General features: G+C 43.4%; 1 protein-coding gene across 2 annotated transcripts in view; it reads right to left on the reverse strand.

Moving 5' to 3' along the window:
* syne3 (spectrin repeat containing, nuclear envelope family member 3) overlaps positions 1–23,185 on the reverse strand; it is a 49,395-nt gene extending 26,210 nt beyond the window's left edge. Inside the window, exons 1-7 of one of the 2 annotated variants that reach the window (XM_066685629.1) lie at positions 23,171–23,185; positions 17,939–18,097; positions 15,537–15,709; positions 9,958–10,267; positions 7,742–7,900; positions 5,027–5,371; positions 3,460–3,596 (exon numbers count right to left, since the gene is read on the reverse strand). In XM_066685629.1, the coding sequence (XP_066541726.1) occupies positions 3,460–3,596; positions 5,027–5,371; positions 7,742–7,900; positions 9,958–10,267; positions 15,537–15,709; positions 17,939–18,082 (1,268 nt within the window). In that variant the 5' untranslated portion in view covers positions 18,083–18,097; positions 23,171–23,185. The other variant, XM_066685621.1, reaches the window with a different exon arrangement.
* Between the last annotated feature and the right edge of the window lie 3,234 nt (positions 23,186–26,419).

Consider the following 26,419-nt stretch of genomic DNA (forward strand, 5'->3'; position numbering starts at 1 on the left):
CCTTTGTGTTTCTACATGACCTTGATAAAACCAGGTGTTATTTACTTATTTTTAATAAAGGACAGACTTGTCAACCCGTCAATGCAGAAAACCATGAGTATATGTATATTCACTGTAATCACCCACCTTTCATACGTGCCAACAGACACTACCTCAGGTGACTTTAATACAAGTTTAGAACTTTCTCCATTGCTTTGCAAGTGAAATGTAACTCAGTGTTACTCTGAAATTAATGTGATTTCATTTAAAAAGCAAAATTACAGTAAGAAGACAGGATTTCTAAGAGTTGAGATGAATATGACAGTGACAGTGCAGGAATGTAAAACACGTCCGTGCACGCCTGAATAGTTGTGGCTGTGTGTCAATGTTGAATGACATGTGCATGACATTTGAATTACGTGAGGCATTTATTTCATTTAGAAAACGGTCTAAACTGTTTGAAAAAGTGATGAGCAGAACTACAAATCTACAAAGCTTTACTAGGCATTTTTATTGAACATCTAAGAGCGAATGGGAAGTGAATAACCAAAGGTGTCACTCAAAGAATCTAGCTCAATGAACAGAATTTTAAATAAATATATACACTCCATATTTAAGACATGGACAGGGATCCCCCTCCTTAAGGCACAGTCGGCCACACAGATTCTGTTAGTGTTTTCTTGCTTCTGCACCCCAGACCCCAAATGATTAATCTTTGTTTGTCTGTGAAAAAAGTCAACCGTGCATTATTCAATCCAAATACGCAACTTCCATCACAATTGATATTATTCTACTATCATTTGTTCCCCTTGAACAGACTGCCATAATGATTAATAAATTAAATTCAGCTGAAATATTGTTATGAGATATGACAGCATCAGCTCTTAAAGAGTTTATAGCAGCCAATTAATAGCAAATGCCTTCCAACCCACCTGATGTGTTAATCCTTTCTTGTCCTTTTTAATCTGTGTGACACTGTTGTGTTTGTGCTTTCATAGTTTTTGACAGGACAAGTACACTCATGAAAAATGGGCCAAGCCCAAAAGGGCAAAACATTAAGCTTTTAATGGCATTAACAACAATTATTAAATATATTATTGCAGAAAGGATTTGGAGCCCAGTAGATTACTGCAGAAAAGGCTTTGGAGCAAAGCAGAGAATTATAGAAAGCGTACAGGAGGATATTACATAAAGACTCAGGAGAATAGAGTTGGGTTCGTAGACTTCAGTACTTTTTTAGGTACAGTTTTCTTAGCAGAGACGTTTGTTTCAAGAGAGTTTGTAACATTTGTTTTGTCCGTTTTAACTCAGAAACAGTTAAACCCCACAGGATTCTGCTCAGGTTAGTAGTGTTGCTCTGGCCAGATCTGCATGTGGTGGTTCAGAGACTGCAGAGAGCTTTGCCTGACTAAAATTTAGAAAAATGTAACCACATCTGAGACCTATTTCGACTCGCCACTGCCCTGACTGCGAGCTACACTGGAACCAAAATTTGGCTCAGACTGACTTGACATGAACTGGAAAATAAAGGACCAAAGACCACCAAGCAGAGTCTAGAGAACAAATTAATTAGAATAAGGTTCTGCTCAGATTTTAGATGTTCTACTGAAATCTTTTTAGACAGCTGCTCCTAAACTAACCCTGAACTACCTAAATATGTTAGTCATCAACAGTGAAAGGAAAATATGTTTCAACTATCCATCCATCCATTATCTGTAACCGCTTATCCAATTCAGGGTCATGGTGGGTCCAGAGCCTACCTGGAATCATTGGGAGCAAGGCAGGAATACACCCTGGAGGGGGCGCCAGTCCTTCACAGGGCAACACAGACACACACACACACACCTACGGACACTTTGGAGTCGCCAATCCACCTACCAACGTGTGTTTTTGGACTGTGGGAGGAAACCGGAGCACCCGGAGGGAACCCACACAGACACAGGGAGAACACACCACACTCCTCACAGACAGTCACCCAGAGGAAACCCACGCAGACACAGAGAGAACACACCACACTCCTCACAGACAGTCACCCGGAGGAAACCCACGCAGACACAGAGAGAACACACCACACTCCTCACAGACAGTCACCCGGAGGAAACCCACGCAGACACAGAGAGAACACACCACACTCCTCACAGACAGTCACCCGGAGGAAACCCACGCAGACACAGAGAGAACACACCACACTCCCCACAGACAGTCACCCGAAGCGGGAATCGAATCCACAACCTCCAGGTCCAGGTGACTGCGACACTACCTGCTGCGCCACCTTGCCGCCCTATGTTTCAACTAATAAAATAAAATAATGTAATTATAAAGCTTTAGAAATAATTTACTAAAAGTGATTAGTAATCGTTTGTGTAACAGAGACTGAAAGGGTCAGTGAAAGTGTCAGAACTTACAGAAAATGTCAAGGTGAAGAATAAGCTCAGACCTGAGGATGTGAATGTATCTTTTCATGTGTTAAGGTGCACCACATTATCATTAACGTATAAAGATTGATTACACTTTGTGAATAAATGGTTAAACTTATTAATAAATGTGTTGATGGAGAAGACAAAGTAAGGTTAGTATCCAGAGAATCTGTGATTTAAATGAATGTGAATCCACTATTTGGCAAACATCAAGTCAACGTTGCCCTTTCTATCCATGTGTTATAAATGATTCTGTGTGTTATAAATGACATTTAATGTGTTTACCAACCATTTAAATAATTTTTGCCTTTATGAGTGTAGTCATTCTAAACGGGTACTGTTTCAATATTTAAAGAAATCAAACTGATCCATTCTAAGTTCATTCATTATCTGTAACCCTTATCCAGTTCAGGGTCGCGGTGGGTCCAGAGCTTACCTGGAATCATTGGGCGCAAGGCGGGAACACACCCTGGAGGGGGCGCCAGTCACAGACAGTCACCCGGAGGAAACCCACGCAGACACAGAGAGAACACACCAACTCCTCACAGACAGTCACCCAGAGGAAACCCACGCAGACACAGAGAGAACACACCAACTCCTCACAGACAGTCACCCAGAGGAAACCCACGCAGACACAGAGAGAACACACCACACTCCTCACAGACAGTCACCCGGAGGAAACCCACGCAGACACAGAGAGAACACACCACACTCCTCACAGACAGTCACCCGGAGCCGGAATCGAACCCATAACCTCCAGGCCCCTGGAGCTGTGTGACTGCGACACCTACCTGCTGTGCCACCGTGCCCATCCATTCTAAGTTAAAAAATTCTACCTAATTTTTTATTATTCTGTCTAATTTAAAGCTTAAACGTGTGCCCCTTTGTGTTTGGCCTTATTTCCCAGCACAAGAGTGTACATCTTTCTCTGTGTACTGTCAGTGGAATGTGGCGTCTGGGAACTGTGATTCCTTAAAACTGTGAAATAAAATCATTAAAAAGTGGATTTTCATCACAAAGGAGGGTTTGTTTGTGTCCTGTGTGTGTTCCAGCTTCTGTTTACCTTTGGTACTCCTTCACCACCGCCAGAAGATCATCCGCCAGCTCTCTGTGGTCCTGAGGGAACCTGAAGAACTCCTTCAGCTGAGCTTTGAGCTGCTCGACCCTGGGCTCTTCTGCCAACAGTGTGTTCCTCACACCCTGCGAGGCGAAGAGGAGAAACTATTCAACACTTCGGGAACACCCGCTGATCACAAGCTTCACCAAACCACTTCCAAACCAGCATTAATCACTAATTCTGCTTCACAGGGAAATGAAAGGCTGCTTTCATTGATCTAAAAAAAAGGATTTCACCCTTGGACAGAAGTCCTCCACCATGGACAGTTCACATGGTTTGAATTGTAACTATCTTATAGTTTCTCTCATAGTTATTTCATTGTTTTCCCCAGAATCCACTGCCCTGGTTTAATCCTGTAGCTCACACGTGTGCATGGTTTAGCAGATTGATTCTGATCAAGAATAACTGGACGGAGTAGATCAAGGAGAAACCTCATACAGTGAAACAGCACTTAAAGTTATGGGAATATTATAATTAATACACTGATGTACAGTGTGTTCCTTAAACTTAACTTTCACACTCAAGGCCTTTTATTAAAACGTTTGAATCACTTTTACAAGTTAAACATGAAACATGCTTTAATCATCACTGCACAGAAGTACAGAAACACACACACACACACACACACACATAAGCAGTGACCAGTCATCTTAGGGCCATTGATATCACTTTTTTCAATTTTTTATACTGACTCTATAATGAAGCTACAACACCACAAGTCCATGGCTTTCATCTAAAGGCCGATTTATACATCTGCGTTGACTCAACACAGCGTATTCTGTAGGCTACGCAAGAACCCTACCCTGTTGTTATACTACTTCATTGGTGTCTGTGTTGCTCTGCAATTACCCCACCGCACCACTAGGGGCTGAATCTCCAACATCTTCCTCTACACTACGTAGTACACAATGTAGTGGTGTAGCAGAATTGCTTTTATAAATCTTTAAAGTGCACTTTTAGGGAGGAGGTCAGTGTTTGGGACAGAGCAGAGTTTACACGAAGTGCCAGGAAAGAAACAAATACAAATCCGGCACATTGTTTTTTCTATATTTTTCTATGTGTTCAACATCCCTGAAGCCCACACCATGTCTGAGGACATCTTTCACTGTGAATGTGCGGCTGTCTGCGTCACTGTGTGCGGAGGAGAGGAGTTCATGTTCCTGTACTTCTTTGGTTCAACATAAACAATGTCAGTCAGACAATGAACCAATCACAGTTGTTGCGGCCTGCGTAGTTACATTCCTGGAGTTACATATTTATAACATTTAGTAGTTGTTTTGCTCATTGTGTGTTATATATATTGCACATGAAAGTCTTGGTTATGCAACACGTTTGTTCTGTGGTGCTTAAAAACCCAAACCGCTAGTGAAATTCTACACATTTGTCTCTCCTCATGGTGGAATGTACCTGAGGCACTGTTTGTGTGTGTAATTACAGCCACAAAATATGCGGACATTGCCTTTTGCCCTATGTGAAATGGGCGGAGTGAAAGGGAAAGGAATGAGGCTCTAACCGTGTATTTTCTCCACTGAGTCACCATGTGCTCCTCCGTCCTCTCTCCGTCTCTGCTCTCCAACTCACGGCTCATTTTCTGAACCAGGGCTCGGAGCCGAGAGATACCGGCCACCAGCTCACCTCTGTGGGTCATGTACTGACTGTGAGAGTCCAGCGAGTTTTGGAGCTCAGCCTGGATCTGCTCCAGAGCCTGGCAGAGCCTCAGCCAGTCCTCCCGCAGCTCCTCCACCTCTTTGGTGATCAGCTCGGCTCCAGCTGGAGATGTGTTGACTTTCACGGCCTCAGACAAAGCTTCAATAAACCGTAACTTCTCCTCCTCGTGGGCTATGCTTGCCTTCAGCTCCTGAAATAAAAAATATAAAGAGCTTTAGATTTTGTAAAAACAGAAATATGGATAATACCTCTGCAGTCTGTATGGTGGACTGGGGTTCAGGTCCCAGTGGTGCTGGGTGATACGATGATAATCAATTTAACGATTAATTAAACATTTTATCTCGATTACAATTAACAAACTATTGTTTAGTTTTTGCTTTTTGCTTCAGCTCACTGATGAGGTTTGTACTGTAAATATGCTCCAGTGTTAAAGGCTAAGCAGCAGCTCTATGAAAGTGTCAAACAAATAAATACAGTGGAGTTTGAGTTCCTAACTTGTGTTTATTGAGAGTCAGAAAACATGTTATTTCTTACTAATTGAAGGAATAAGGTTTAAAAGACCGTTGTCCCCCCCCCCCCCCCCACTCTAATAGGCGTCTTGCCTGTGACGTAGATGGTGGACAACAACTCTAGAAGCTGCACTTAATTTAATGCAAAATGATGAAAAGGTGTGTTGTTTTTGGCTGCAATCATTCAATGTACAGTGGGACATCTGTGCACAAATGACCCAAAGATCCCAAAATATCCAGAAAATGGACTAAATTTGTCAACTTTAAACGGGCACTTTGGAAAGGACCATCCGCTCACTCCGTTATCTGTAGCTCATTTCACTGGCGCTTTTCCAACAATATGGGCATGTAAGGACACCAACGAAAGGTGTTCAAGAGCCTCTGTAACATGGAGGTAAACAGGGTAAGGACACTCACTTCGCCTGTTTTAGTTGGTGTTAGTTAACGTTAGCTTGACTCGCTAAACTCGGTGTCTCAGATTATACTCGGCTACGTAGCTGCATTACGGAGGTTTATAGTGTCGGATGAATTCGAGTTCGACTTCGATCACATTTACAAGAATAACGGTACCTCTACATTTGAGTTTAGCTTATTGCTAGGCTATTGTCATGAATAATGTTGGTTATTTAGCTAGATACTGTCATAACAGTCAGTCATAACGGTGTTTTACCGCGGCGTTGTTCAGCTGTTGTCCACCAGTGACGTCACGGTCGCGTTCAAGAATTTCCGTAGAGAGCTCGGGTTTTTCCGTCAATTTAATAAAATTGTCAGTTTTAAAGCAAATTAAGCTGCTATTTCCATTTTAATTCAAACTTATATATGTCAGTAACTACAATAATGTGGAATATTCATGGAGGTCCATTAAGTGGTGATTAGCCTTTAAAGCCGGGATATTTTTTCTGATGTTAATGGGAGATTGAGCCATGCACTGCTTATTTTTGGTGTGAGATTGTGCTTTGAGAGTTGACACAGAAAGGTGGGATTAACATTGGTTGCTGAAATTGGTTTTTTGTCAGTTTTTACATTTGACTTATTTACGTTCTGTGTCTTCTTCACGAAATCAAAACACATCCCACCCACAGACGCAGCATTTAATTTTTGGTACAAGCTGCTAAAGTCACTCTGTCTGTCTCTGTTTAGGTTCTTCTCCATGTTGCTCCCATATGGCAGACTGTAAGGGGCAGAGTCACGTGACTACAGCGCAGTAGAGTGGAGGACAGTACATGAACACACAATGGGGGACTTATTAAATATAATGAAGAAATTAACAATTAAAAGATATTAATAATAATATAATAATAATATATATATATATATATAATAATAATGATATGAACATGGTTACGTAGATGTTCTGAAAGTCGATTTCGATTAATTTTCAATTAATTGCCCAGCCCAATGTCCCAGCTTTGGCAGAAAGATCACATTACACTTCATAATTGTCCTTGGGCCAGATTCCTAACTCTAGGCTGCGTCTGTAACATGATTAGCACAGTTTTACAGCATCTGTCAAACGCTGTCTACTCTGAAATGACAGAATGGATTATGTTTGAATATAAAGATGAAGTAGGTAGGGATGTAAATTTACAGCCAATATTATGCCATATATCATACTTGTATATCACAGTATGTTACGCTGCGAATGAAATTGAACTGATATTTGAGATTTTATCAGCCATTTAATCTAATCCTAAAGATTCAAAATCAAATTAAATCATTTTAAGGTCTCAAGAGGTCTGTAAAAAGGCCCAACCTTCCTAACAAATATCAACAATATCGTATTAACTAAGTTATACGCTGAGGTTAAAGAATAACAAGCCTGGAGTTTGAGGTTAAAACAATCAAAGATAATTGGAGTAAAAGTTGGGCCGAAAAGAGAAATGTTCAAAAACCTCAAATCAAAGATTTCAACTTCAAGAGGATGACTGATTACAGAGAATAGAACATGGCACAGTGTCACCGAGTCAATCACTTTCTCTTGAAGATCAAAAATACATTTCCCAATACGACCACTGTAGCCCCTCGTTCTGTTCTGATAAGTGGGTTATTACCTGCAGGGAGTCCAGTCTACTCTCAGAAGAAGTGTCCTCCAGCTCGGTGAAATGGCTCACTTCTTCCGTTTTCAACACCAGCCACTTCTGGAACTCACGAACGTAACTTTGGTATTTCTCGTGCTCTTCTGCCACTTTCTGGACCAGAACTAGCCTCTCCTGCAAATCAGACATATATCCATAACTGGACCGAGGACATAGGCCCACATATGAGATCACAGGTGTCACTTTTATCAGAGATATTATTAGCAATGAAATATGAATACTCATGTTTTAAACATGGGGAAAATAACATTTAACACACTTTGTGTTAGTCGTCCTCTAGTGCTTCATCAGTGGTCACAGGATACTGCCAGAAGTGAGGAGGACATTGTCGATAGCAGTGGCGGATGCTGGTCTTTCAAGGAGGGGAAGCTCAATTTCGGCCTACATCATAAAATGTGTCGGTTTATTTATACGTAAATTCTACCCTCCGTTCCTTTTTAAGAAAATGATCTGTGACCCTGTCGTACCAACAAGGCGTCTTTTCCAGGGACTTGACTAGTGTCCTCTCAATGTCCAGCAGAGCTAGGCTGCTTAAACGGCCTTGGCCCATGTGAAGTGTGTCCGCCTGTGCTCCCACGGATCTTTACACCAAAGGATCGCTGATTCGCTCATTTCGCTGTCAATCAAAAAGGGATTCAGCCTCAGACAGATCATCCAATCATCATGCAGAAGCTGAGCGTCCGGGCCAGCCGAGGCCGGCCCACTGCCCCATAGACCCCCAGAGACGCTGAGCGTCCGATGGGCGGGACAAAGCCCAGCATTTATCCAATGACTCGTCTCGTTTCGCTGCACTTCGCTGCTTCGCTATTGAACTCTGTGGACGCTCAGCGTCCTCACTGTTTAAAGCACTGTGAAGCTGCGGGAATGATTGAGAGGAAAGCCGCGTCTTTACCAGTGATAAGAAGCTGATTCTGAACAAAAGTTGAGCGCGTTGTAGTGCATATTTATTCAATGACACGTACACACAACAGTATATATTTGATCAATTATTTTTTTACATTTTAGGGGAAGCTGAGCTTCCCTTGCAGTCTTAGAGCAATCGCCACTGGTCGATAGGTGGAATATTCTCAGGCCAGCTGTTTCTGAGCTCCATGGATCAGCTCATCAAACATGGCACCGGTACCACTGATCCACCACCCACCCACAACTCAAAGTTTTTAGACATGGAATAGACCTCCAAATGTTGAAAAGCATGAAAAGAAATGAGGATATTGCTCTATTCCTGCTCCATAGATATTATTGCCTTATTTTTGCTGTAGCTGAAACTGACTCTAATTCTGGGAGAGCACTAACTGCATGAAAGTAAACATAGAGCGAAAGTGCTACAAAACTAAACAGCTCGAGTTACAAACAGTGAATAAAAACTTACAGACAAGTTCAACTTAGGCCACATGCAAACTACAGTTTTTTCCGTTCAAACATACAATTCCACCTTAAAATATGCCGAACAGGGAACAGTGTTTCAATAGTAGACATTTCCTTTGAGGGGGCTATTAAAATAGGCAGAGCAACAGATAAGACTACTTCGTACATACAAACACATGTCAAAGAGAAATGTAAGGTATTGGCCTTTAAAACATTTCCCGTGGCCCTTAGTAAGAATGGAAACAAGAAGAACGTGTTCAAACACGAGAGTAAAATGCCAGCCGGAGGTCGCGATTCAAAACGAGATTTATGAACAAATCCTCCTAAAGTGACTTTACAAATAAGATATAGAACTAGAGCATAACAGGCAGGATTCAAACAAGAACCCCAAGATCCTGGATCTTGTTTCAGAACTCAGCTTATGAGAGCTGCATCCTGGATAAAGCGTATGAATAATTATAACTCCATGGTCTTGTAATTGTGTTTGTTTTGTGCTGTTGTGGAGTGACACACCCCTGAAGCAGCAGCCATGTACACACAGGGCCTGTTTACACCTGGCATTACCATGTGTTTTGTATCCAGACAGTATGTGAATATACTTGGGCTGATTTTGTTTCCCCACGTTCATCATTTCCGTTTCCCTTCCTCTACATGGCTATAAATACAGTTTCTTACCGGCTGGCCCCCAGAGTATTCCCCGTCCTCAAAACTTGGGAATAAATGTTTCAAACAGACAGGGAATCGTCTGCAGCGGCCGAGGAAATGGCTGCGTTACTCTAAATTGATCTTAAGAGCTCCTGAGTTACCTCTGCTTTGGATCGGATGTTGTCATAGGCCTGCTGCAGTTCATCCTGGGCCTGTTCGTCCACGCTGGTGTCCTGTGTGCGGTTGTAGAGAGCCGCGGCCTCATCCAGCAGCCGCTCCAGGAGCTGAGCCTGGCCCTTCACGTCGCTGCTGAGGACTCTGTGATGGTCCAGTTGCCACAGTTTCTCCCGCAGACCCAGTTGCAGCTCAAGCTGTGGCTCCAGAGTCCTCTGTATCTTCATCAGCCACAAGCTGAACTCTTCGTGGGCCTTCAGATACTCGCTCCAGTGCAGCCACACCCACTCTATACGGCTGGAAGACAAGAGCACGGTAAAACTTCATTTCAGTCCATTGCCTGGTGCATTTTCTATACGAGATCCTGGTCCTTTTTCACTTCTAATTGAGAGATTTACCCGGAGACTGAGGTGAAAGTTGACATACACAAACAAATACATGTTTTAGGAATCTTCTAATTAGTAAACTCAGCTACTTTAAATTCCAGTCATTGCAGAAACAGATATTCCATTTTAAGTTTAAGTTCATACAGTTGTGTAATGTCTACAGCAGGGGTAGCCAATCTGTGATCTCACGAGCTGTACAAGCACAGCTCTTCCTAATTACATAATTACAAAAATAGCTGTTGGGTCCATGTGCCTTTGGGGCGTTCGATTTTCATTTTGAAACCGGAAAATGTGGAAAAAACACACCTAAGATTCAGAATCATCCATCCATTATCTGTAACCCCCATCCAGTTCAGGGTCACGGTGGGTCCAGAGCCTACCTGGAATCATTGAGCACAAGGCAGGAATACACCCTGGAGGGGGCGCCAGTCCTTCACAGGGCAACACACACACTCACACTTTTGAGTTGCCAATCCACCTACCAACGTGTGTTTTTGGACTGTGGGAGGAAACCAGAGCACCCGGAGGAAACCCACGCAGACACAGGGAGAACACACCACACTCCTCACAGACAGTCACCCGGAGGAAACCCACGCAGACACAGGGAGAACACACCACACTCCTCACAGACAGTCACCCGGAGGTAACCCACGCAGACACAGGGAGAACACACCACACTCCTCACAGAAAGTCACCCGGAGCAAACCCACGCAGACACAGGGAGAACACACCACACTCCTCATAGACAGTCACCCGGAGGAAACCCACGCAGACACAGGGAGAACAAACCACACTCCTCACAGTCAGTCACCCGGAGCAAACCCACGCAGACACAGGGAGAACACACCACACTCCTCATAGACAGTCACCCGGAGGAAACCCACGCAGACACAGGGAGAACACACCACACTCCTCACAGTCAGTCACCCGGAGCAAACCCACGCAGACACAGGGAGAACACACCACACTCCTCACAGAAAGTCACCCGGAGCAAACCCACGCAGACACAGGGAGAACACACCACACTCCTCATAGACAGTCACCCGGAGGAAACCCACGCAGACACAGGGAGAACACACCACACTCCTCATAGACAGTCACCCGGAGGAAACCCATGCAGACACAGGGAGAACAAACCACACTCCTCACAGTCAGTCACCCGGAGCAAACCCACGCAGACACAGGGAGAACACACCACACTCCTCACAGAAAGTCACCCGGAGCAAACCCACGCAGACACAGGGAGAACACACCACACTCCTCATAGACAGTCACCCGGAGGAAACCCACGCAGACACAGGGAGAACACACCACACTCCTCATAGACAGTCACCCGGAGGTAACCCACGCAGACACAGGGAGAACACACCACACTCCTCACAGACAGTCACCCGGAGGAAACCCACGTAGACACAGGGAGAACACACCAAACTCCTCACCTGGAGCAGGAATCAAACCCACAACCTCCAGGTCCCAGGAGCTGTGTGACTGCGACACTAACCTGCTGCGCATCCCTGCCGCCCGATTCAGAAACAGAATATTGCAAAGAAATAAAACAGGAAAACACAGGGTTCACTTTCACCTTTCCCCACTGCTCTCTGTTCTGATTCTCAGCAGGACCACCCTAGAACCACAGTATCTGCCGCTTTGTCGCCGGAATCTGGAGAAAAGGAAGGGCTTTCCTTTAGAAGTGTGAGAAGCTTTTGGTTCAAATGGCATGCTTCGACACTCTATCTTTATCTTAAAATAAACCCTTTCTTCCTCACTGTCCAGCGACATGAGGTGGATATTGCTCTAAAATGTCCAATGTTATTTTCAGAGTTTGGTTCCAAAGCTGTCAATCTCTGTTCACAATGAGAGCAAGGGAATGAAATCATAGAAATAGTGAAGAGTCGACGACTCCCGATTCGATTCTTGAAGCATCTGGAACTGAAACTCTTGGACTTGCCTCTTGGGTTGTCATAAGAATTCGTGGCTGTCGTAGTTGTGTGCACGCACATTTGTGTCAGTACACAGCTTGTGGCTCCTATTAGTAAAGCTTAAAGTAAAGTAAACACTCTGGAGAAGATGCACTTGAGCCTATGCCCAATGTCGAGCACTGGATACAGTGGTACAAACGCATCCCAGCTTTTGGAGTGAAGGTGTGCCACTCAATATCACTGGGTTAATTAGTTGCCATGACATCTTCACAGATATGTTCCAACATTTAGTAAACCATTCCTAGAAGTGCAAATACTGTTACTGCAGCAAATAGAGGGGAAAAAAATATCCCCATTTGACAGCACAGACCGAGCATGAATCTGAGCTTGAGAGAGGGGAGGTGAACACTGAGGAGGTTGAGTGAGGATTCTGGGTTGCTCTGCTGTCAGCATGGAAGCTGGACCCCCACTGTCTTTCTTGTTATGTTTTGATCTCATCTCGTCTCATCTTCTTATCTGCTTAATCCATTTCATGTTCACAGTGGCAACAGGGAAAACAGAAAAGAAGCCCAGGAGTCTCTGTCCCCCGCAGCTTACTCTAGCTCCTCGTGGGGCATCTCCAGGCGGTTCCAGGCCAGCCAGGAGATACAATCCCTCCTGTGAGCCCTGGGTCTACCTCCTTCCTCTGCCTGATATGCCTCCAGGTGTATGTTTTGATGCAGGTGACAACCAGCACTGTACCTAGGTAAACCAAACTTCTTACAGCAATATTTAAATTAGCAAGACTCCAATGGGAAACTGACTCATTTCTGAGGTATCTACAAACATCAAAAAAACGTTTAACTGTGTTTTTGATGGTGCTACTCTGTACCTTTTCATTTCATTTATAAAAAAGGTGTCATTTGTGGTGCATTTTGTTAAACGCGAGTGAGAGAATTACAGCCTAATTTCATGAGAATAGCTTAGCATTAAAAACCAAGCTGACAACAAATATAGACAAAACATACAGACAACCAAAGTGCTTTTTTTCTGTTGCTAAGTGCGGAAATAAACAATGATGTAGTTTGGAAGGACTTGTTTGAAATGGAGTGAGTTTCAAGCAAGGGTTCCATTCTGTAGGTAGCTGCCTAAGTAGGCAGCATATGCACACTCCTGTGAAAAGCACTGTCCCATTCAGAAGGCAACATAAGGTACGTCTCCTCCTTTGGGCTGCAATCCTGACAATCCTCATCAACTTCCACGGATGCACCATAGGGAGCATCCTCACAGGCTGCATCACTGTCTGGAATGGCAGCTGCACAGCCCTTAAGACAGTGGTGAGGACAGCAGAGTCCAACATAGGCAACAAACTTCCAGCCTTGCAGGACATCTACCTGGAAAATCCAAAAGATCCTGTTGGACAGCAGTCATCCTGCACACAGACTGCTCTCCATCCTGCCATCACGCAGCACCCAGGCCAGAACTAACCAGCTGATGAACAGCTTCTATCCACAGGCCATCTGACCCCTGAACAAGCTGTGGAAGTGTTAGCCCCGCCCTCCAACACCACATCATGCTGTTACTACATATATTTGATATATAATTTCCATGCAACGGACAATATCACTTTAATCTACATTTAAATTGATTCTATTTCTCTCTAGTGTATTAGTACATATGAAAAAGGGCCTACACCCCGTAGTCTCTGTATATTTTGTGTACATTTAATATATTTAGTATGTATATATTAGTGCTACCCTACTGTAAAGTGATTACCTGTGCCTTACCACAAGCATTTCAATGCATAAATGTCCTGCCATCTTGTGCAAATGAACCTGAAACTTGAAATTCAAAGCAGTGCTCTTCTCTTCACACACAAACACCCACAGAAGAGCCAAGGAGAGAAGAATAGCTGCCACCACTTCAGGACCCATCCTGTCTCTGAGGTAAATCCCTGTTACGAACTGAGGTACGCTAAGTGCCTAACTTGTGTGACAGTTCCGAGTAAACAGCTCATGATGTATGCTGACTCTGAAGAGTGTCCCAAATGTGCTGCTTAATGAGGTTGCTCGTCGGTTAAAATGCTGCCTAATTAGAGAGCTGCTTTTGAAGACATCTGCCTTCAAAATGAAACGCACATTAGGTCGTATTTTTACCTTTAAATTACGATTTCAAAATCATTGTAATGATCCATTGAGCTGTAATAGGGAGAATGGAAACTCTGTCATTTTTACTCCAGGCTCAAAACTGCAGAAGGAAACTGCACTATGTAACTCAGAATTACTAGGCGCAAGGCAGGAATACACCCTGGAGGGGGCGCCAGTCCTTCACAGGGCAACACACACTCACTCACACCTACGAACACTTTTGAGCCACCAATCCATCTACCAATGTGTGTTTTTGGACTGTGGGAGGAAACCAGAGCACCCGGAGGAAACCCATGCAGACACAGGGAAAACACACCACACTCCTCACAGACAGTCACCTGGAGGAAACCCATGCAGACACAGAGAGAACACACCACACTCTTCACAGACAGTCACCTGGAGCAAACCCACGCAGACACAGGGAGAACACACCACACTCCTCACAGACAGTCACCCGGAGGAAACCCACGCAGACACAGGGAGAACGCACCACACTCCTTACAGACATTCACCCAGAGGAAACCCACGCAGACACAGGGAGAACACACCACACTCCTCACAGACAGTCACCTGGAGGAAACCCACGCAGACACAGGGAGAACACACCACACTCCTCACAGACATTCACCCAGAGGAAACCCACGCGGACACAGGGAGAACACACCACACTCCTCACAGACAGTCACCTGGAGGAAACCCACGCAGACACAGGGAGAACACACCACACTCCTCACAGACAGTCACCCAGAGAAAACCCACGCAGACACAGAGAGAACACACCACACTCCTCACAGACAGTCACCCAGAGAAAACCCACGCAGACACAGGGAGAACACACCACACTCCTCACAGACAGTCACCCAGAGCGAGACTCGAACCCACAACCTCCAGGACCCTGGAGCTGTGTGACTGCGACACTAACCTGCTGCGCCACCGTGCCTCCCATAAGTAGTACACCTATGATGAAACTACTGTGACCAGTACACAAGTCAGAGTCTAGAATTCAAGTCCAGAATTTTCATTAGCACTGCAAAGGCTAGACGTAATGTCTATGTCTGTTGAACTGGCTCATAAAGTAAGTCGAGAGTATAAAATCTGTACTCCAATGACTGGGTGTTAAAGGGAGCAGATGTACCTGTGGCAGTGGATGATGTAGGTTGAAGTCTCGTCCCAAAGAGCTTTCAGATCCTTCAGTTTGGAGTGTGTTTGGTTCTTCATGTCCTCGTCTCCGTTCTTCAGGAGTGTTTCTGCAGCCATCAGCACAACGTCCATCTTCAACCGGCCATCCGCCTCCGACTCCCGGATTTTCTTCAGAAGAAAACAGTCATTGAGGGTGTATGAGGGTAGTATACATATTTAAAAACATCAATTATTTTTTTTCTTCTCATCCAGAAAGTATTTGATCTGTCAAAACAGGTTTTGAGACCAAAATGTATGCCACTTTATGTATGCCACTTTAATAACCTGTACATAATTTCTGATATTGTGTGACGTATTGTTGTTACACAGTGTATGCAGTGTTAAAAACCACACGAGATAAACGACATAAATTAAACAGTGATAGAAACCACATAATCAAGCCTATCAGAGATTACCTCACCACTCGAGGCGATAGGAGGCGAGTGTGTGGTAAACTCAGTGCTAATTGGTCCACAAAAGCCTCCAGTGACGGCTTCCTTAGAGTCGTAGATCCATCATAAAACTACACACATACATCAGGCTAAAGCTAAAATACTAATTAGTTTTAAATCAAAATATAACATGATGTGTCATGATCAAGAACAATGTCATTAAGGGGACATATTATGAAGAAAGAATCACTTGCTCAGTGCATGTGAACATTAATTTGGTGATCTGGAGCCCTCCAAACCACACACTGTGAGACAAGACCACCCAGTCATTTGTCTGTCGGCTGCCTGAATTAGAAAAGGGGATAAAATCAGCCAGCGCTGAACCCAGAGCCTCTGCTCCTCGTTTCTCACAGCTGTGCGCTCAGGGTCAGGGTGAACAGCGAGCGGCTCATTATCACCTATATATCATTATATTTATTAAGAGCCAGAATTATGTTCAATGGTGGAAATAGAAAGCAAATGTGTCCCCTTTAACAAGCTTTAAATGGCAATGTTTAGCAAATATATAAAATAGTGTTAAACCAAACAGAGGCAACTACATTCTGTGTTGTGTGCACAGCTTAATGCCTCTACATTTAGGGTTCAATATTTAAGGCTAAGCACCACTTAATGGACCTCCATGAATATTTCACATTATTGTAGTTACTGACAGATATAAGTATGAATTAAAATGAAAATAGCAGCTTAATTTGCTTTAAAACTGACAATTTTATTAAATTGACGGAAAAACCCGAGCTCTCTACGGAAATTCTTGAACGCGACCGTGACGTCACTGGTGGACAACAGCTGAACAACGCCGCGGTAAAACACCGTTATGACTGACTGTTATGACAGTATCTAGCTAAATAACCAACATTATTCATGACAATAGCCTAGCAATAAGCTAAACTCAAATGTAGAGGTACCGTTATTCTTGTAAATGTGATCGAAGTCGAACTCGAATTCATCCGACACTATAAACCTCCGTAATGCAGCTACGTAGCCGAGTATAATCTGAGACACCGAGTTTAGCGAGTCAAGCTAACGTTAACTAACACCAACTAAAACAGGCGAAGTGAGTGTCCTTACCCTGTTTACCTCCATGTTACAGAGGCTCTTGAACACCTTTCGTTGGTGTCCTTACATGCCCATATTGTTGGAAAAGCGCCAGTGAAATGAGCTACAGATAACGGAGTGAGCGGATGGTCCTTTCCAAAGTGCCCGTTTAAAGTTGACAAATTTAGTCCATTTTCTGGATATTTTGGGATCTTTGGGCCATTTGTGCACAGATGTCCCACTGTACATTGAATGATTGCAGCCAAAAACAACACACCTTTTCGACATTTTGCATTAAATTAAGTGCAGCTTCTAGAGTTGTTGTCCACCATCTACGTCACAGGCAAGACGCCTATTAGAGTTTACGAAGTTTCCGAGTTTCTCCCCGTGTCTGCGTGGGTTTCCTCCGGGTGCTCCGGTTTCCTCCCACAGTCCAAAAACACAGGTTGGTGGGTGGATTGGCGATTCAAAAGTGTCCGTAGGTGTGAGTGTGTGAGTGAATGTGTGTGTTGGCCTTTGAAGGACTGGCGCCCCCTCCAGGGTGTATTCCCGCCTTTGCCCAATGATTCCAGGTAGGCTCTGTAACCCAGAAGGGTTACAGATAATGGATGGATGGATGGATGGATTTGCAAATAAAAGAAAATTGCGACGAAATTGCGGCCTCATGCCTACAACCGCACAACAGCATTGTGTATTATTGCTTAAATACCCAGCTGTTCCTTTTGGTGTGTTTATCCATTAAAAAACAAACAACCAAAGCATACTGTTTGATCACTCTGAGTGGACAGATTTGTGAACACACAACCAGCTTCAGATGTAACTCTATTCTATTTAAGGAGTGCAGCAGGGTAAAGGTCAGCGGGGGTCTCACCTCTGTCTCCCGGAGCCTGGACTCCAGCGCTGTTCTCGGCCCCTGAGTGTTGTCGTTGAGACGAAGTCTGTCCTGCACGGCCTGCATCCAGGACAGAGCGTCCTCATAGCTCTCTCTGAACTCATGCTGCTCTTGTTGGGTCATGGGCTTCAGGAAGACCTGTCACGGAACGACAAAAACACACACACACACGAAATACTTAAGAAAATCTGCAACAAACACGTCTAGATTTGACTGGTATTTTTAACCATTACTTGACAATGTATTCCTTTTTAATAATGAACAATATAAACATTATGTACCAATATCTAATATTTTTTATTATTATTTTAGAGATTTGTATGTATCTTTACACTTATATAGCGCCTTTCTAGACACCCAAGGATGCTTTACAATCCACACTGCTCAGAACACTCAATCCACACACTGGTGAGAAGCGGCAGCCAAACGCGCACAGCGTACTCTCGACCAGGAACAATCGTCCACCTGGAGGACTGCATCGGGTACTAGGGTTTAACCCAGGATAGAGCACCAATCCATATCTGGGCACACACACATACAGACATTCATTTACATACACACTCATTTACTCACAAACCAGGACAGTTATTAGACAGAAGCCAATTCACCTACCCTCCATGTTTTTGGACTGTGGGAGGAAACCGGAGCCCCCGGGGGAAACCCACACAGACACAGGGAGAACATGGAAACTCCACCCAGACGGCACTTGAACCCAAGATCCCAGCGCTGGGAGGCGAACGTGCTCACCACTAAGCCCCCGTGCCGCCCAAATAAATATTTTTGGAGAATTAAAATCTACTAAAATGAATGAAATAGGGGTGTTTCTGGACCATACCCCAACATCGTCTAATCATTCAGTTCCAGTGTACATTAAAAACCTTATCAAATATCAGTTTAAGGGAATATCAGTCCATGCCTAAAGTTTCTCTGCACTGAAGAGGAGAATAGAGAAGAGGAGAATGATTTCAGCCAGAAGTTCTCATACTACTCCTCAGGGACTCTGCAGATTCCCCAGATTTCTGCACCAGCCAAACTTGCAAAACAAAAGAACAGAACAAAACCCTCTGAGGATTCGGTTTGTGAAACAGTGCTGGAGGCTACACTGGGCTACTGTGCTCAAATATCTGCACATTATTTATTTTATTGAATTTTCAGCCCTCTAATACATCTCAAAGTTCTCTACAATGATAACCCTAGCTAGATCTAGATGTAGATCCGGTTTTATGTTGACATGCTGTGACACAACCACGACCAACAAGTTGCATGGCACTTTTCAAGCCTCAGAAAACAAAATGGTGGATATCCTGGTTTATCTGGACTAAGCAAAAGGCCTGGGCCTTACTTTATAGTAAATAATCAATATATAAACAGCAGTTGTGATACTGGTCTGAATAATCGTAATTAAATATACTTTTCCAAAATCATTCAGGCCTACTCCACACACACACACACACACACACTCCCCCCCCCCCCACACACACACTCCCCCCCACACACACACACACAGAGGCTGTTTTTCACCAAAGTGGTCAAAACGTCAGAGAAACAGAGAGGATAACCGTCCCTCAAACAGACCCTTTTTCTTCTCAGAGAGAGAGATCATGTTCCTAGGAGCTGAAATGCCGCCTCGGGTGAGTGAGCTCTGTTAGGAATTCTCGAGACCATAAATTCCCCTGAAATAATAAAGATGTGTTTGGCGCAAAATCCCACTGTGCCATGAGCCACTTTCCTGAGTGAGTCACAAACTCCGCCACAAACTCTTGGCACCAGCTGACTTTCAGTCCATACCCTGCTATTTATACGAACATAAACCCCTTCCTAACATTCCTGTAGACAACGAGAGTTAGTTACCACTCTTACAAGACTCACACAACATTAACTTTTAGTTAAACTAAAAAAAAGCAAAGTGAAGGACACACAGCTTGATAAACATCACGTTTAAAAGTTAAAGCTTTACTTTAAGTCTCCTTTTATACCCTGTGAATAGTTTCATATTACGCAGCTTAAGAAAGCTCCACAAAATGCAGTTTGAGAGCAAAATATAATATAATCCTAACTTATAAGCAATAAGCATGTAATAACAAAGAAAAAAAAACAACAGCAGCAACATTTTACAAAACTTGAACCTAATGTTAGTCACAGTGTTTCCTTTATAAACTCACTTAACGTCTCTAAATAAGGATTGCACATTCACATTTTAACTGCTGTTATAATATTTAGAATCATTCATTCATTCATTATCTGTAACCCTTATCCAGTTCAGGGTCACGATGGGTCCAGAGCCTACCTGGAATCATTGGGCGCAAGGCGAGAATACACCCTGGAGGGGGCGCCAGTCCTTCACAGGGCAACACACACACACACACACTTCTGAGTCACCAATCCACCTACCAACGTGTGTTTTGGACTGTGGGAGGAAACCGGAGCACCCGGAGGAAACCCACACAGACACAGGGAGAACACACCACACTCCTCACAGACAGTCACCCGGAGGAAATCCACGCAGACACCGAGAGAACACACCACACTCCTCACAGACAGTCATCCAGAGGAAACCCACGCAGACACCAAGAGAACACACCACACTCCTCACAGACAGTCATCCAGAGGAAACCCACGCAGACACAGGGAGAACACACCACACTCCTCACAGACAGTCACTGGAGGAAACCCACGCAGACACAGGGAGAACACACCACACTCCTCACAGACAGTCACCCGGAGGAAACCCACGCAGACACAGGGAGAACACACCAACTCCTCACAGACAGTCACCCGGAGGAAACCCACGCAGACACAGGGAGAACACACCACACTCCTCACAGACAGTCACCCGGAGCGGGAATCAAACCCACAACTTCCTGGTCCCTGGAGCTTTGTGACTGTGACACTAACCTGCTGCGCCACCGTGCCGCCCTATTTAGAATCACTAATCATAATAATAATTGTAGCTGGGTCATTGACAAAATAGGCTTTTAGAAATGCATTTTTTGAGGTTAGGAGAATGTATTTTAGTGAGTTATATATATATTGCACAACATATAAAAGGGTTTATCTAAATTTGGGCACTGTATTTTTTAATTCACCACAAAAAAAAAAACATCAGGGGGTGCAACTGAAGATGCATATGTTTTTTGTTAAATATAGTTCCCTAGTTTTTATTCTGTTTGAACACTATTTTTTTGTAGATGAACCATATATTAACAGTTACTTATGATTGCTGTTTACTGTGATTTACCAATGTTTAACTTTACATTTGCAGACAGACAAAATACTATAAAAATATAAATATGAATACTGGGTTATGCAGTAGTTATGTACATCACAGTTTCCAACCATTATTTTAATTTTCATTCATTCATTCATTATCTGTAACCCTTATCCAGTTCAGGGTCGCGGTGAGTCCAGAGCCTACCTGGAATCATTGGGCGCAAGGCAGGAATACACCCTGGAGGGGGCGCCAGTCCTTCACAGGGCAACACACACACATTCACTCACACTCACACCTACGGACACTTTTGAGTCGCCAATCCACCTACCAATGTGTGTTTTTTTTTGGACTGTGGGAGGAAACCGGAGCACCCGGAGGAAACCCACGCAGACACAGGGAGAACACACCACACTCCTCACAGACAGTCACCCGGAGGAAACCCACGCAGACACAGGGAGAACACACCACACTCCTCACAGACAGTCACCCGGAGGAAACCCACGCGGACACAGGGAGAACACACCACACTCCTCACAGACAGTCACCCGGAGTGGGAATCGAACCCACAACCTCCAGGACCCTGGAGCTGTGTGACTGCGACACTACCTGCTGCACCACCGTGCCGCCCATTATTTTAATTTAATATATTATTTATTTATTTAAAGTAGAAATTTCCAAATGACAGGAAATACGTTGAGAAATTGTATATATTTTATACAAAATCAATTTACTGAACTATACCCAGTCAGAGATAGGCTCTAAACACAGGTTTTTCTGCTCGTCTCCCCGCTGTCATCTGCATGTGCCGGACGGGCCTGGGCCTCTCTAGCTTTAACACACCTGTACACTAACAGTAACTGTATTTCTGCAGTCATACGCAGCACCGTGAATAAAGTCCAGTTGGATCAGGTGGGCAGTGTTTCTAGGGATGACCTCACCCCTGAGGAACACTAACATGAAGATATGGCTAAGAGGTTAATGAACACGTAATTGCAATGATTAGGTGAGGAGTATTTTATTTGTTTGTGTCTCTTTGTTTATTTTTTGCTTGTGTCAAGGAGAGGAGGCTGGGTTCCCCTTTTCGAGCCTTGCTTCCTCTGAAGGGCTCTTCCTCTTGTTCTAAAAGAACGCAAGGTTCTAACAGCGCTGGTGTCTTAGTGTGTGTTCTGCTGTTGAGAGTGGATCAGACACAGCAGTGCTGCTGGAGATTTACATAACGGCAAAGTATGCAGAGCCTCAGATTACAGTCTACAACCTTAGAGCTACAAAGTGCATCTATATCTAAAGTACTCAAGAGTGTAGAAACAAGAAGGTCTTGTTGTGTGATGGGTGTGTGTGTGTGTGTGAGAGTGTGTGTATGGGTGGGGAGTGGTGTGGGAAGAAAGTGAAAGCTCTTAAAGCATCTAAACTACGCTTTTACTCCCATCTCGTCCTCTTCTGACTTATACAGCACACTCTGGAAGTTTAAAATCACACGAAAACCTTATAAAAAAAGATTTCTAAACAAAGCCAAGCTCAGCTGAAGCAGAGTCTGAGAGTCTGAAGCTGATTTGCATGTCAGTTGGAGGAGAGGAGCAACTTCACTTAATGCCTGCTGCTCTATTTTAGGACTCACTCCACCTTAAATCCCATTCTCCCGTCTTAAAGCAACAGAAAACAGCTCCAAATGCAGCAAACAGAGCTTTCACACTGCCTGGAAAAGCCCTTGTTTACAGGTTATGCACTTTGACCTACAATACACTGTAAATACACCAAGGGCTCCTACTGTAAACTTTGTTTATTCTGTAAATAGTGACTTTAAACGTGTAAACACGCATATTTCTGAGACATGAGCACAAACACAGACAAGCACAACGGTAACTTACGGTTCTGTGAGCATGTGCGGCGGTAATAGCGGCTGTGAAACGTCTCTGAGGCGTTAGAAGCGCTGTATGAAGATGTCTGTAAGAGAGAGAGTGTGTGTCTGTGTTGTGATGAAGGTGAAGTGAAGCGCCGCTTACAACAGGCCTCTCAGACCAGAGCAACCGATCCGCCGAGCAGCGGAGCCGCGTGACGCCGACTAGAATTTAAAACGAGCCAATCGGCGCTCGATACGTCACACACAAATTATTACATCCATAAAAAGAGGTTTTATTTTTGTCTTTTAAAATAATCTGACAAAGTTACTCGTGTATAAAAGTACAAAAATCAATAAGTTGCTAAAAATATATAAAGATATGTTTCCTGATAATCTATACATTTGAATTTCTCTCTCCTTTATATATAATTGTTATATCTTATGTTAGGGTTAGGGTTAGGGTTGGAAATGTGATTTTATTATTGATGTAGTTTAAATAACACAAAATCTCATATTTATTTTTTCGACATTTTGCAGATTGGTACCTCTGGTTCACAGTCAGTGCTTAAGATGCAACATCAGACCAGAAGGGAAAAAATGCTGAATGAATATATTTACTCCAGCTTGGCCTAAACAGGCTAGAATTTTCCGGGTGCTGCTGTCTGACTTGGTGTTGTCTCATGTTACTTTTCTGTAATGAGTAGACAGATTTCACCCAATCACATTCCACCTCCTGCCCCAACCACTTAGCTTTGCCCCTCATTTTTGCCCAAGGGAAGGATGTCTCAGGTCATAATACTGTCTGCATTTTTCATATTTTTATTATTTTTTTATTTTTTTTGAGAATGAATTTTGCCTGCGTTCAGTATCAGTATTTCTCCTATTTCCGACCGTCCCCTAATTCCGGCCACTGCCGTATATGGTGCAATTCCGCTCTCTCTCTTCGCCAATCGCATTGGGTAAAACAATAAAACATAAGATCAAGCCTTAGTAGGGCATTTAAACATCCATCTTGCAAGAAATCACACATCTAAACAATATTTAAGTATCTCTAACAGTGTTGAAATTCTTTGTGTGCAAAACTCCATGTGGAACACAACACATTTCCATTTCGCGACAGATATTTCCCTCAGTGTAAAAGTTAGCTTAGCAGTTAGCTTCCTTTTCTCTGAGGGGAAAATCTACCACCATTGAAATCCTTACATGTAGAGTACGGATACCAACACAGGACAAACGTAATCTCATTGTGCACCTCTCAAAACCACTGAATGTGGTAGCAACTGTCTCGTTTGACTGTCACAAGCAGGGGAGGTGGCCGAAGTTAGGGGGCGCTAGTAATCTTAGCAGCATTAGCACCTACTTAAACAAAAGCGTTTTTATCTAAAAACATATACTCTTTCAAAGTCAAGCAAGTCTTGAACATTGATCTACACATGTTTGACTCCTGAAAAATGTTGATTTGAGTGAGTAAAGTACTTCTATTTATTTACAGTTAGCTAAAATTTCCAATATTGTAATTAAAGTGGCCGGAGGTTGGGGTAATTATGCTATCCACTCACAAACCGAACCCACCTCCCCAACACTGAATTTGTGCTGCACATATCTCCTGTTCTGTTAAAAACAAAATACAAACCTGTATTCAGCTTCATATCACAGAAGAGTGAAGATTGGGTGATAATATATGATTTTGCAACTTTTCCAAAGGTGTATGATGCCCAAAATGTAACTACAGTCCAACAGTCCTCAGATATCACTGCAGACTGAAAGAGCTGCCTACAGAACCTCAAAACTTGCCTGGGAATAAAGCACTTCTCTTTTTTAATTGTGTTCTGATGATGTATCTGGGTCTTGAATGTGGACCCATTTTGTAGGGGAAGATTGTAACCACTTCACCTTGTAACTCAGTTCCAAGGGCCAAGGTGACACTCAATAACAAAGGACAGTTTAAAAATAAAAAGAAACTGGATAGGGCCTTTATCTCTGGGTTGAAGCTTGTTCTCCACTGGAACCACATGTGGAAAGAAGAAGCAGAAGCATGGCATAAACCATGGTCGCCATGCACTGATGTGGAGTTAAGTGGGCAGGGCCATGCAAAATGGCACCCAGCATGCCCTTTGGTAAAAGACCACCAGATCTTGCCCAGGTCTAAAACTGAGAGATAGACTGGATGTGCAACTCAAGAGATAAGGGGCAAGGGGCAGGGACCACACAAATAGAGAGGGGACAAGACAATGCATTGTGGGTATTCAGTGTCTGCTAGGTCACATGCTATTTACACTACTTGTTGTGGTGCACTGTGGGATTGAACTGAAAGTTCTGCAGTACGATACTGGACACCACTAAAAATGGCCTAACCCCAGAGTGATGCACTAGACAGTGAATATTGCACAGTTTTGGACACAGCTGTTGTTTTTGGTTGCAGAATGTTCCATGATGAATAAGTGCTGCAGCTGGAGAAGGTTTTCTGAGTCTTTATGAAAACTGTTGTATATAATAAAGCACATTCAAAAAGGACATTTAGTGCCTTGTTGTTCACGCTTGCTATGACGTCAGTGCTACAGCATTAAAGCACATGTAAAACAATGTAGGTCAAGAATATGAGTTATTAAATGCGAGTAAAGTTGTTGTTTATTCTGCAGAAATGTTTTTTAGAAGCAATAAAAACTCAACTCAAGGTTGTGCTTAAACATGTGACAATCTTCAGCTTTTGCTTTAAATGAATGTCTATGACGTTATTCTCTGTGTCGCAGAACTGAAGTGTGCTATTGATTCAATAAAAGACACTTTAAAACAAAACAACACAACAAGCCGTGTGAACATTAAATATGAATAACTTTTAAAACCATCTACAGCAGTGTGATGAACTTTTGATTCACTGTAAGCTGAAGAATAATCAACCACATGCTACTGGAACCTTAACATTTAGGGCTTCATTTACCATCGCATGTTTGGAAAAGAGCCATTCAGCAGCGTCACCTTCATCATCTTCAGCAGTGTCTTTTGTAACACTTTAAGAGACATATCTTTAAAAGATTTACAGTAATATATAAAAAAATAAGTAAATCACCAGAATGTCCTCAGACTTTTAGCATGATAAACATCAAGCTGTAGATATTCTAGAAAAGAGCTGTAATAAATTTGTAATAAAGAAAAATATTGTAAACACTGAAAAAAAAGTAAATAAATTCTATTTAGTTGTTTTATGTTTGTAGCAGGTAGTGTCACAGTCACACAGTGCAAGGGTCCTGGAGGTTGTGGGTTTGAGTCCCGCTTCAGACACAGGGAGAACACACCACACTCCTCACAGACAGTCACCTGGAAGAAACCCACGCAGACACAGGAGAACACACCACACTCCTCACAGACAGTCACCCGGAAGAAACCCACGCAGACACAGGGAGAACACACCACA

Source organism: Hoplias malabaricus, chromosome 1, assembly GCF_029633855.1.
Source record: "Hoplias malabaricus isolate fHopMal1 chromosome 1, fHopMal1.hap1, whole genome shotgun sequence".
NCBI lineage: Eukaryota > Metazoa > Chordata > Actinopteri > Characiformes > Erythrinidae > Hoplias > Hoplias malabaricus.